Source organism: Cyprinus carpio, chromosome A16, assembly GCF_018340385.1.
Source record: "Cyprinus carpio isolate SPL01 chromosome A16, ASM1834038v1, whole genome shotgun sequence".
Classification (NCBI taxonomy): Eukaryota; Metazoa; Chordata; class Actinopteri; order Cypriniformes; family Cyprinidae; genus Cyprinus; species Cyprinus carpio.
In genome coordinates this window covers 22,395,883-22,410,125 of record NC_056587.1, presented here as the reverse complement: position 1 = coordinate 22,410,125, position 14,243 = coordinate 22,395,883, and the positions used below count along the sequence as shown (strand labels likewise).

General features: G+C 29.9%; 1 protein-coding gene across 1 annotated transcript in view; it reads right to left on the bottom strand.

Moving 5' to 3' along the window:
* LOC109053974 (phosphatidylserine synthase 1-like) overlaps positions 1–13,863 on the bottom strand; it is a 116,341-nt gene extending 102,478 nt beyond the window's left edge. Inside the window, exons 1-5 of the mRNA XM_042773281.1 lie at positions 13,286–13,863; positions 10,787–10,878; positions 8,226–8,270; positions 7,968–8,083; positions 6,571–6,729 (exon numbers count right to left, since the gene is read on the bottom strand). Of these exons, the coding sequence (XP_042629215.1) occupies positions 6,571–6,729; positions 7,968–8,083; positions 8,226–8,270; positions 10,787–10,878; positions 13,286–13,464 (591 nt within the window). The 5' untranslated portion in view covers positions 13,465–13,863. The remainder of the gene's footprint in view (positions 1–6,570; positions 6,730–7,967; positions 8,084–8,225; positions 8,271–10,786; positions 10,879–13,285) is intronic.
* Between the last annotated feature and the right edge of the window lie 380 nt (positions 13,864–14,243).

The window sequence follows — 14,243 nt, the reverse complement described above, 5'->3', positions numbered from 1 at the left end:
ACGCATGACTGAAGACATGCTCCAGATCACGCGAGAGACTCACCCGAACACCCAGCACTGAGTCCCGACCCGCCTTGCACTGTGTGTCCGTCAGATAGGCGTAATACTGCCTGCAGAGGAACAGCGTCGTGAATCATCCTCCAACACACGTTACCCCCAGAGACCCCCAAACATTAAAATAATTTAACAACACGCTTACAGTTCTCTGATATTATTTAATTGTCACATGACATGCAAGTAAACAAAGAATATGTTATGTTTTATTTTGACTTTAGATTTTATAAATGCATATAAATTCATAAATCCTGCACACTGCTCAAGCTTACATCACCACAAAAATGAGGAAATAAATTAATTATATATATATATATATATATATATATATATATATATATATATATATATATATATATATATATATTTATATATATATATATATATATATATATATAAAATTAATTTATTTCCTCATATATATAAAGTTTTTTTTTTTTTTTTGCTAGTTTATATTGTAATTTCATCCAACGCAACTATAAATTATTCTGGTTACATTTTAATTTGATTGTTTTTTTCATTAAAATTCATTTCAGTTTTATCCATTTTTTTTATCAATTTTAATTCTAAATTTTTATGATTTAATTAATGAATCAGGTGTACAGGCATTACATTTTTATTGGATTGTTTTCACATTAATATTGCTTTTTTATTTATTTTAATTTATAGCAATTTTATTTTACATTTTTTAATCCATTTTAATTTCACATTTCTATGATTTTATGATTTAATTAATGATTCAGGTGTGTTTCATATTAAAATTATTCAGGTTACATTTTTATTGGATTGTTTTTTTTATTAAAATTCATTTCAGTTTTATAAAAAAAACAATTTAATCAATTTTAATTCTACATTTTTATGATTTAATTAATGATTCAAGTGTACAGGCATTTTTATTTGAATTGTTTTTATATTAATATTATTTATTTTAATTTATAGCAACTTCATGTTGCATTTTTAATCCATTTTAATTTCACACTTTTATGATTTTATGATTTTAATTAATGATTCAGGTGTGTTTTCATATTAAAATTATTTAGGTTACATTTTTATTGGATTGTTTTCACGTTAATATTATTTATTTTAACTTTAACCATTTTTATTTTACATTTTTAATCCATTTTAAGTGTACATTATGATTTAATTAATAATTCAGGTGTGCAGGCATCATTTTTATTCGATTGTTTTTATATTAATATTTAAATTTTAATAAATTTTTATGGTTACTTTTTAATCAATTTTAATTGTCAATTTTTTTTTTATTTAATGAATCAGGTGTGTGGGCATTGCATTTTTATTTTATTGTTTATATATTTTTTTTTATTTTTTATTTTTATTTTAAACAAACCCTTTACTCTTTGCCATTGATGTTTATCAATTTCCAGTGAATAGAAATCAAGTCCCATCTGAGATTTCTGCAGGTTTTCCTCTCAAACACATCTCGTACCGTACAGTAGGAGCCGTGATGATCCGCGATGAAACAGAATCCGGCACCAGCTGAGAGCGTGGCATGCTGGGAACACGAAGATGTGCTTCAGGAAGAAGGTGTTCAGCTCCGTCAGCTTGAGTCAGAGAACAAAATAAACCAATCAAGCAAAGCCACAAACGAAAACAGGGACAAAACGGAGATCTGATCACGTTTCTCACAGCAAGGAATTCATCTCTTAATAGAGTCGACTGCATTCGTACATTACAAATATTAAATAAATCTAATGCTTTAATGCTTTGATTAAACTTAATATGAAAAAACTGTAACAATTGAATCATTTGTTACAATTTCAGTGTTATTTTAGTTTCTTTTAAAAACTATTAATGTTAATATTCTAAATTAGATCTTATTTTTTTTCTCCTTTTAAGATCATTTTAGTTAAAATGTTAGTAATTTAGTTGTTTTTCTTTTCCATTTTTGTTGATTTTAAATATGTTTTTATTATTTTTATTTCAGTTTTAGTTATTTTAGTACATCAAGTTAAAAAAGGCAACAATTATTTTATTTCAAGTAACGAAAATGTTTTTTGAAATGATTCAAACTGATTTTAATTAAAACCTACATCTACAAATTAGTTAAATAAACTAATGAATAAATAAATAAATTATAGTTGCATTTATCAAACAATATAGTTCACATTTTGCAACCATAAGCAGCTGAGATTCAGACAATCTGATATAAAAAAACATTATATTTTGCACATCACACAAGTATTAAATGCAGTCGTTCTGTTTTAGAACCTGACCGACATAAAATAAGGCAAATGATCTGAAAACTTCACAAAAAAGCAAGCAGAGTGGAAATATTGAGATTCTGTGAAGTGCTCCTCCTCCGATTCCCGTCTCTTTAAAGATTACACTTTAAAGGGCCCTCAGTAGGGAGCGAAGAGAAGCGACCTCCTGAGGCCTCCTCTCACACAATAGAGAATGAAGAGTGGGCTTTCATCGCCGTGGAAACGGCTCGGGGGCGGAGCTTCTGTGTCTCAGGAGAACTCATGTGACACACTTCTGAACTAGTTAAAGCTGGTTAAACTAGTTATCTTTACGCTGACAATCAAAAATCACTGACTCATTAAGACTGAAACAGTTAGCTTAAGCAGTGTTTAATTAACTGGATTAATTATAGTTAATAATTGGATTAATAAACTGTATCACCTGTCATTTTATTAATAATAACAAATTTATAATAAGGTTCCATTGATGATTAGTCAAAGCATTAACATTAACAGTGTTAACTGTACATTAGCTTTAGATTTTAATCATTTATTTAGTAAATGTTGAAATTAACATTAACTGAGATTAATAAATGCTTTAGAAGTGTTTTTCATTGTTAGTTCATGTTAAAAAAATAAAAACATTGCAAAGTGCTACCTAATTAATTATATTTATCACACTATAATTTGAAGACAGACTCAAAAAACAAAACAAACAAACAAAAAAATTATGATATTAAAGGAGCAGGTGAGAAATATTGCTAAATTGGTATTTGATTATATTTATCAATATTTATCATTTTTCTAAATTTGTTTTTGAAAAATAAAATACATATAAAAAAATATATAAAAAACTATAAATTTTGGAGGAAAGGGGGAAACCCAAAAAAAAAAAAAAAAATGAACAGATTAACGTGAGAAATATCAATAAATTGGTATTTGATTATATTTATCAATATTTATCACCATGTAGTTTGGAAATAAAATAAAATAAACAAATAAAAATAGGAAAAAAATATAATTTTGAGAAAGACTAAAAAAATGTTAAGATTAAGTGAGAAATATAGATAAATTGGTATTTTTTTAAAAATATTTATAAATATTTCTCACTATATAATTAAAAAGAAACGACTCACCAAAAATTATTACAAAGAAGCAAATTAGAAATACTGTAAATTAGTATTTAATTAAATATATTGAATCAATATTTCAGGCTAAAAAACAAACAGATGAAAAACAAAATTGAATTAAAAATTATTAATATTTTTCACCATGTAATTTAGAGAAACCAATTAATTAAATTAAATGAATATCATTCACAATTTTGAAAAAAGGGACTTCAACAAAAATTAAAAAGAGGGAAATCGAAGACAATTACTGATAAATTAGTATTTTAAATAAATATATTGATCTATTTTCAAGACTCAAAAAAATAATAGAGGAATACAAAATTAATTTTATTATATATATAATAAAATTAATTTTGTCTTTCATATTATTATTTATATATATATATATATATAAACTTTGTCCTCCATATTTAATTATTGTTTTGTTTTTCACAGTGTATTCTGGGATTGCTAAACTAACTAGGCTTTGAACCGAAACTAAACTGAGAGCGATTATTTGATTAATTACATATAGGTCACTCTCATTAAAAATCTATGAAAACACCCTATTAAATACAACTTCTTTCCAAATTCCATAATTTCTGTTTTAATTAGTCTAGATTCAGCAAACTTTAACTCTTCCCCCGCCAGCATTTTTGAAAGTTGGCAGCCACCGCCAGCGATTTTGATGATTTCCACTTAAATTTGATGACCTACAGTATATGTTGCTGTATGAATATTTGAATATGCAATACACCAAAATAAAGATCAAAGCCTCTACTTTAAAACAAAAAAAAAAAAAAACAGTTTTATTCCAGCTTCAAGCATTGTTTTTTTTTTTTTTTATCATCACACTTGAATATAGGTTAGGTTTCATAAAAATGTTATATGTTGAGCAAAAAAAGGTGAGAAAACCTTTTACAAAAACACTCTGGATTTTATTCAGTACGATTTAAAAACTAAACCAGTAAAATCTGTGATAAATTGCCACGCATACCACCACTTATCAAAGCATAAATCCAGTAAATCGCGTGAATAGCGCCCTATTGCGAGTGTCGCATTAAACAGTGAAAAAGAGACAGTGTGTTTTGTTCTCGTTCCAAAAAGCATATCGCCCCGCGTAACAAAAACCGTCAATCGGCAATGGGAAAGAGTTACTAATCAATTTAATTCATAAGGAACTTTAATGACTTTTATTTTGAATAACTGGCTGATGTGAGAAAGGCCTGACCTGCCAGATGGATCATGAACAGATTAGACTCCCGTCACTCTCTGTAAGGAGGACTTGGGGTCGAGCCAGCGCACGTATGTCCAGCTGGCCGGCGTGAACTGTAGCGCGGCGCGCTTGATCTTCCCCGTGGTGCTGTGGATGTCTCTGTGCAGCACAAACACACAGCGTCATGCAGCACGTTCAGTCTCAGAAGGCAGTGTTTGAGGGCTTTCTTACTTGATGCTGGCCCAGTGATATGTGGCATCTATACGTGCGCATCTCCAGGAAGCGGCAGACCGTCATTCCCAGCCAGATCCCTCCTCCGTTACACAGCAGGATATCCCACCAGACTCCGCGAAATTCGGAAGAAGCAGATGCATGAAGAACAGCTGCACGGAGAGATTGCTCGGGAGTTATTGTGTGTCTCGTCGACCCACCGAGGATTTCGGCCGCAGGCTAACAGCAAAGTAAGCCATAAGAAGCAGTTTTTAAGAAGTTAACTTAAGGAGTTTTAACAATTTTTATGTGGTATTTTATATATTGAATTTAGTACTTATACTGTAATTATTGATTAATAAATTTTTAATATTTATTAAATAAAACTTTATAATATTTTTATAATAATAATAACTTTGGAGACAATTTATATATAATTAAATAAATATAATATTAATTGGTATTTAATTATATTTATATTTTGTTATTTATTTTTTATTATACTTATTTTTTTATATTTTTTTTGGTGACAGACTCACTATAACAAAAAAATATTTCTCACTAAACAATTTGGAGAATACATAATAATAAATAATATAACTTCGCCTAATAATGAAACAGACTATAAAAATAGCAAATGTAATCAAAATAAAAATACAAAATAAAATAATAATATAAAATAAAATAAGTGTAATTAATAATTAATTTATTAATTTTGTTTTTAATTATTTTTATTTATATATATTTCTGAATTAATATTTATTCATTTGTATTTAATTAAAAATGAATAATTGTAATTAATAATTAAAATGAGAATTCTGAACAAAACTAAATACAAGTAATATTTATCATAATTAAAATTATTAAAATTTCAATATATTATAATAAGGTGCTTGAATTAAAATGTCCTTAATGTTGTATTTTAATTAATTATTCATATTTATTGACAATATTTCTCACTAAATAATACATAATTTTAATGAAATTAAATACCTTTGTAAAATTAATTATTTATATAATTAAATTTTTCTTACAATATTGATTGTTGTGTGTTTTTGTTTTTTTTAATTGTGTCTTTATAGTTAATAATTTTGAAATAAATACAAACATATTAAAAAATATTATTTGTATATCTTAAAAGAAGTGTTTAGTTATGTGTCTATCTCATTTTAATTAGTTTAATTAGTTATTTAAACTAATTAACGAAATGAGAAATAAAAGGCGTATTATTTTTAATTTATTTTATTTATCTTTTTTTTTTTTTTTTTTAGGAATTCTGTGGTATTGTTTTTATTTTTTTTTTAATTTTTAATTTATATTTAATTCAAATTAATTAAAGGTTTAATATTTTGTTGCATTTTTTGTCCTTTTCAATAACTCCATATTGTTCCCTATATTATTTTATTTCAGTTCAGTTAAAAAAAAATTTTTTTTAGTTTTAGTTTTTGTGACTTTAGTACATCAAGTTAAACTAAATAAAAATGAGAAATGCTTCATTGGCAACTAATTATTATTAATTTCCATTAACAGTTATTTTATTTCAAGTAAATTCTGTGTTTAATTTTTCTGTATTCTGAGTTTTATGATTTAATACAAATGTATTATCGATTAAATGAATGAATACTGTCGAAAACAATTTGTTTAATCTTTTAAATTGTAATCAAATGAAAATGTAACAACTCATTTATTTTCTGGCAAACACAATCAAGCGGTCATAAGCTGTGAAACATCAGACATTCTTCTATGAGAGCGAGGTGTGCCGGAGATGTGTGTGCTTTACCTCGGTCAGCTCCCAGGTGATGCTGATGGTCCAGCACAGGCCATAGCTGCGGATCAGCAGAGCCTTCATGCCCCAGCCCCAGAAATGACTGAAGGCGAAGATGTCGAAGTGGCTGAGGATTCGCTCCCAGGTGATCACATGACAGTTCACGGCATACTCCTGTCAATCATCAGCAGCGGAGTAACACCTTTAACACGGTGTGGGCGTAACAATGTGCATCCAATTGTGACAGTGTTCTTATAGTATAATTGAGATACTAGTATATTTTTTATTATAGTATTTTTATATTTTCAGTTTTCATTTAATTTAATTTTTTTTTTTTTTTATGTGTCAATATTGTATTTATTAATTTTTATTTCAGTTTTAGTTTAGGTCATTTTAACACATCAAGATAAACTAAATCAGAACCAGAAATGATGCCTTGGCAACTAGCTGAAATAAAATTCAATTCGTCCAACATTTAAAATTATTTAAATAAATGTAAACTTTAATTTTTTTCTGGATACTGTTTTATTTTAATTTTATAGTTTCAAATAGTTTGATTTAATTTTAATAATCAAAAAGCATTTAACTGAATTTTTTTTTTTATTCTCAATTTGTCCAATTTTTTTCTAAAATCATTCCAGATTTTAATTTTACTGGATTCTGTATTTAATTTTAAAAATCAGATAGTTTGATTCAATTTGAAAAAGCATTTATTTAATTAAATTATTACATTATTATTGTGTTATATATTAAATTATAAAAAACTTTATTAAATTATTATTGTATTAGATATTAAATTATAAAATATTTTATAAAATTTTCAATAATGGGCCCAATTAAATGTTTTTTATTCATTCTGCATTCTAAATTATTATTATTTTTTAAATGTGCCTTATTACACTAATATATTTTAATAGTTTAAATTCATAAACCTTATTTTTCAACAATAACAGGGTCTGTTTTACATTTTAATTTAACGAAATAATTTTTAAATAAAAAAATGCATTGACAAATAATTTAAATTTAATTAAAGCTTCAATAATTTTGTTCTGCATTTTTGTCTTTTTTTAATATGTATTTTTTATTTATAATTTATTTATTTATTTATTTAAATCTAAAATATTATACAATTATTTTAGTGTATCAAGTTAAGTTAAATTAAAATGAGAAATGTTTCATTGGCAACTAGTTGAAATAAAATTTAAAAAAAGTTTAATTTTTAAAGTTTTTTTTTTATTTATGTTGTTTTTTATTTTTTGTGTTGTATTTTATTTATTGTATTTAGTTTATTGTATGGTTTAAGTTTTACTAATAAAATATATAAACCTGATTGGTGGATATTTTTTGAACACAATGCATTCGTTGGATTTTGTTTTATATTCATTTATGGATAGTAATTGATCGTGACTTACGATTACGTTCGCTTCCCGTGCAGATTGGAAATCCAGCCAGAACATAAGAGACTTGACCTGCTCCCAGTTCAGGAAGATGATGAAAACCAGGAAGAGGAAGTACAGCACACTCAATCCTGCACAGCCACACAAACACACCCTTCAGAAAGAGGAAACACGCTAACCTACTAACCCAACCGCTCAGATACAACCTCAGATCTTTCATCCTCTATTCAAGTTTATTATTAGGCTTCAAAAACAAGCGTCTGATCCACTCACCGAAAACTATCCGCCATATTGCTGGATGGGGTCTTGTGAAAGGACCTGAAAAGAGACAGAGAGGTTATGAACGATCAGTCGACATCAACGACATTACAAAATGTTGACAGATATTTGAATCGTCTCATATGATGTAATGAAAGGACCTGCAGTAACGTGGTTTTGAATGTGTGTGGATTTTGGTGGTGTTGTCTGTGTTGGCGATGTTGTAGAAATACTGTAGTGATTCTGAGAGTTAAAATAGGTGAGCGCTTCTGAGCGTAAACAAAGCTGAACCACGACAGTGTGAGAGAGATTTTCAAAGCTACAAACAACAAATGCTGTCATGTCCAGAGGCCCCGATGTACTCACGGCAAAGTCTGTTGTCGTTATTCATTTAGAGATAAAAAGAAGAAAACAGCAGTTCAGAAAGCATCTGATCGTAGAGATGTGGATATGTTTGCACCAGCTCTGCATTTCGTCTGCATTTCGTCATTTTTGTTTTTTATTGTTTTTTTTTAGTGTTTTTTTTTGTTGATTTGTGTTTTATATAGTGCATTTATATAGATGCTTGTACCTTTTATATAGTGCATTTATATAGTGCTTTATACGGTTTATATAGTGGCATTTATATAGTGCTTTTATGCATTTTATTAGTGCATTTATATAGTTGCTGTATACGTTTTATATAGTGCATTTATATAAAGTGCTTTATGCGTTTTATATTAGTGGATTTATATACTACTTTATATGGGTTATTATAGTGCTTTATACGTTTAATATAGTGCTGCTATATGTTTTATGCATTTAGGTAGTGCTTTATATGTTTTTATATAGTGGGGGGCAAATTTATATAGTGCTTTTATATAGTGCTATAAATGTTTTATATAGTGCTTTATATGTGCTTTTATATAGTGCCATTTATATAGTTGCTTTATATGGTTTATATAGTGCATTTCTTATAGTGCTTTATATGGTTTATATAGTGGATTATATAGATGCTTTATACGTTTTATATAGTGCATTTATATAGTGCTTTAGACGTGTTTATATAGTGCATTTATATAGTGCTTTATACGTTTTATATAGTGCCATTTATTATAGTGCTTTATACGTTTTATTATAGTGCATTTATATAGTGCTTTATACATTTTATATAGTGCATTTATATAGTGCTCTATATGTTTTATATAGTGCATTTATATAGTGCTTTATGCATTTTATATAGTGCATTTATATAGTGCTTTATACGTTTTATGTATTTTATTTATTTAGTTTTTTTTGTGTTTTATGTGTTTTGTATTTTTGTTTTATTTTATATGGTTTATATAGTGCTTTATACGTTTAATATAGTGCTCTATATGTTTTATGCATTTATATAGTGCTTTATATGTTTTTTATATTTTATTTATTTAGTTTTTTTAATGTTTTATATAGTTCTCTATATGTTTTATATAGTGCATTTATATAGTGCTATATATGTTTTATATAGTGCATTTATATAGTGCTATATATGTTTTATATAGTGGATTTATATACTACTTTATATGGTTTATATAGTGCTTTATACGTTTAATATAGTGCTCTATATGTTTTATGCATTTATATAGTGCTTTATATGTTTTATATAGTACATTTATATAGTGCTTTATTCATTTTATATAGTGCATTTATATAGTGCTTTGTGTTTTATATAGTGCATTTATATAGTGCTTTATACATTTTATATAGTGCATTTATATAGTGCTTTATATGGTTTATATAGTGCATTTATATAGTGCTTTATGCATTTTATATAGTGCATTTATATAGTGCTTTATACGTTTTATATAGTGCATTTATATAGTGCTTTATGCGTTTTATATAGTGGATTTATATACTACTTTATATGGTTTATATAGTGCTTTATACTGTTATTAATGTGCTCTATATGTTTTATATAGTGCATTTCTATAGTGCTTCGTACGCATTTATATAGTGCTATATATGTTTTATATAGTGCATTTATATAGTGCTATAAATGTTTTATATAGTTCTCTATATGTTTTATATAGTGCATTTATATAGTGCTATATATGTTTTATATAGTGCTATATATGTTTTATATAGTGCATTTATATAGTGCTTTAAATGGTTTATATAGTGCATTTATGCAATCGATTGGTTTAACGAAAGCAGCTTTACAAGTTTAAACAAGAAGGAACAATCGGTTTGCACAACCAAAGAATTTCTGCACAAACTGTGAGAAGCTCATCTGCATGCTCGTCCTCATCCTCGGGGTCTCGACCTGACTGCAGTTCGTCGTCGTTACCGACTTGAAAGGATTACTGTGTTTCATTTATTAGTTAGAATATGAATAAGTCAATATTTTAACTTCGCAAAAGCTGAATAATCGATCAAAGCCTACTGACTGATCAGTGAAATAACTGGACCATTAATCGTTCAAATAGTCATTAGATTCACTGATTATCAAAGGAATGGTTTGTTGCAGTCCTATTATGAAGCCAAACACATGATCATAAAACACTTAAGGCCAAACGTGCTGGACACTGAGCTCTTCAGAGCTCTCCTCAGACTCCTACCGTTGGGGAAGGCGAGAACGCTGATGACCAGGAAGAAGGAGATGACCAGGATGAGACCCACCCACAGGTTATTGTCAGGGTTTCCATCATCTCTGCAACGGAAACATGAGGTCACACACTGAAAAGCCCTCGTACACACAACCCATCTTCCTCTTTCTATTCCACCACAGTTTCACAATTCTCTTCACCCACGCACACACACAGCAGAAGATGCACTCAGATGCATCAACTGAACACAAAGAATAAATGTGTGTAACAACACTGCGGGAAAATAGCTTCCTTGCATTCTGAAAACATAAGTAATTTTTCTGCTATTGACAATGCTGTTGAAAGTGTGTGAAACTGAGTGTGGGAACCATCACTTCTGTTTCCACCCAAGCAAACACATCAAACACAGTAGTCACGAAATGGACAAAAAAACATAATGTTGCAATGAGATTAAAGTTGTGACAGATATTTTCTTCCATAATGTGAGTGGACTGCAATGGATTTTAAGAAAGGGGTGGGTGGAGTTTGATTAAATTATTTTTTTTATTATTTTTTTTTTAAAACAGATGTTTATATATACTCCACAAGACAAAACAATAACTGGATTTGTAAAAGTTACTCCATTCAAAAGTTTACATACCCTTGAATATTAAAGGTTTAGTTCAGCCAAAAATGAAAATTATGTCATTAATGACTCACCCTCATGTCGTTCCAAACCCGTGAGACCTCCGTTCATCTTCGGAACACAGTTTAAGATATTTTAGATTTAGTCCGAGAGCTTTCTGTCCCTCCATTGAGAATGTATGTACGGTATACTGTCCACGTCCAGAAAGGTAATAAAAACATCATCAAAGTAGTCTTGTGCGCCCCATAACAAAGAAAAGACGTCAGCAGCGTGAAAAATCATTTTTCGTCACTGCAGTGTTGTGAACGCGCTCATAACAGACCCGGAAGAGAAGAAAATGATGAATAAAGTTGTAATTTTTTTAATGTATTTTCGATGCTTCAACAAATTCTAACGGACCCTCTGATGTCACATGGACTACTTTGATGATGTTTTTAATTGCCTTTCTGGACGTGGACAGTATCCCGTACATACATTTTCAATGGAGGGTCAGAAAGCTCTCGGACTAAATCTAAAATATCTTATACTGTGTTCTGAAGATGAACGGAGGTCTTACGGGTTTGGAACGACATGAGGGTGAGTCATTAATGACATAATTTTCATTTTTGGCTGAACTAACCCTTTAATACTGTGTGTCATTTCCTGGATGATCCACATTTTCTGATGCCCAAGAAGGCAACATGATGCATTAAGAGCCGGGGGTGTATACTTTTGAACAAGATGATGAGGTGTACATTTTTCTTATTTTAATTAAAGATCATATTTTTTTTTTCCATTTAGTACTGCACGTCATAAGCTACATAAATACATACATGTTTCCAAGAAGACAAAATAAGGGCAATTTACCCTGATCATACTGTTCAAAAGTTTACACGCCCTGGCTCTTAATGAATCGGGCTTCCTTTTTGAGCATCAGTGAACGTTTTAACCTTTTGTAATTGTCATGTACGAGTCCCTCAATTGTCCTCAGAGTGAAAAGATGGATCCCAAAATCATACAGTCACTGCTGGAAAGCAGTCAATAATGCCAAAGATGCTGAAAAACCAAAGAATGTGTAAGAGCAAGAGGATTTTTCTGAAGAACAGCAGGCAGTTGAACTGTTCAGGACCAACAACTATCACAAAACAGAAAAACAGTCGTGGATCATCCAGGAAATGACACACAGTGTTAATATTCAAGGGTGTGTAAACCTTTGAACGGGGTGATTTTTATAAATTCAGTAATTATTTTGTCTTGTGGAGTATATATATAAACATCTGCTTTGTGAAATAGCTTATACAAGAGAGTACTAAATAAAAAATAACATGCAATTTTCACGATCCCTCTTATTTTGTTAAAATTATGAACATTTTGCATATTCTTATATGCACAACTGTGTATATTCATGTTTTAAATAACCAATAGTCTTTTGTTTATGACATATAACCATGATTTTCTACTTGTTCACTTTCGGAAACCAATGGCATCACTGTCTTTCCATTGACTATAACTGTGTGCATGTCACTGATGTATAATAGAGAACATATACATACACATATACATACACATATACATATACATATATATATACATATATATATATATATATATATATATATATATATATATATATATATATATATATATATAGATCAGTGGTGCATGTCACTGAGTACACAGTGACGTCATCAGCACTGTTTTTCGTTTTCCCGGAAGTGAAAGATTGTGCATTTTAAACGCGCACATGCGCTGGAAGCTCGTTATGGTCGACTTCAGGAATCGCGTGCGCGCGCAGGTCACCCCAGAACAACAACAAACCCGCGCCAAGATCCGCAGAATTCAGCTTCAGATAACACGGCTGATGTACGATCACGTGTTGCTATAGTAACATGCTGTGCGTCACTCACCGCGTGAAGGCGAAGTACATGAGGCTGAGCACGGTGCACGTGAGCAGGGTGATGGTGTGCGGCTTGTAGAAGAAGTCGATGGTGATGTCCTCCACCTGCTGCTCGTTGATCGTGCGGAAATGCATCCTGTAGTTCACATCATCTTTACTCAGAGTCCTGGAGCCGAACGCGGACGCCATGCTCGGCTATCCATTTAGTACTGCTACTCCGCCCCGTTCACCTTTGATTTACCGTGATGTGAGCGGCTCTCTCGCCCTCTCTGGCGTCTGCTGCACGAATGCCACCCGGATGACGGCCATGCATATGTGCAGCCTCAAATGCATGCATGCACCACACGTTTAGCAGTTCGGGGAGAAATATGCATGCACGGAGCGGAAAGATGCCACACACTTTGAAGGGAAAACATATAACTCGTGCATTTTCATTGGTTTGCGTGCAGCCGGTATGGCAAGCCGAAAGGGTCAAAACGTGCACTCGAGTTTCTTATGACAAGCCGAAAGGGTCAAAACGTGCACTCGAGTTTGTCCGGCGCTGAATGTCACGCTGTTGAGTTGAGTGTCATTTACAGGTGCTGGTCATATAAATAGAATTTCATCAAAAGTTGATTTATTTCACTAATTCCATTCAAAAAGTGAAACTTGTATATTATATTCATTCAATACACACAGACTGATATATTTCAAATGTTTATTTCTTTTAATTTTGATGATTATAACTGACAACTAAGGAAAATCCTTAGTATATTATAACAACAGTGGCATTCGTGTTTGTGAGTTCTTTAGTTAAAACCACAGCTTCTTCTGACCATGAGACGTGCAACGTTTAGGAGGTGTTAAAATGCAAACACCTCCTAAACCTCCTTGTTTTACTTAAGCTTTTTATGGTTACTTTTTACAGGTTAGTATACATATTAGTATCTTTTGAAAAGATAAAAGCTTTATTTCTGAGAGTGTAAAGT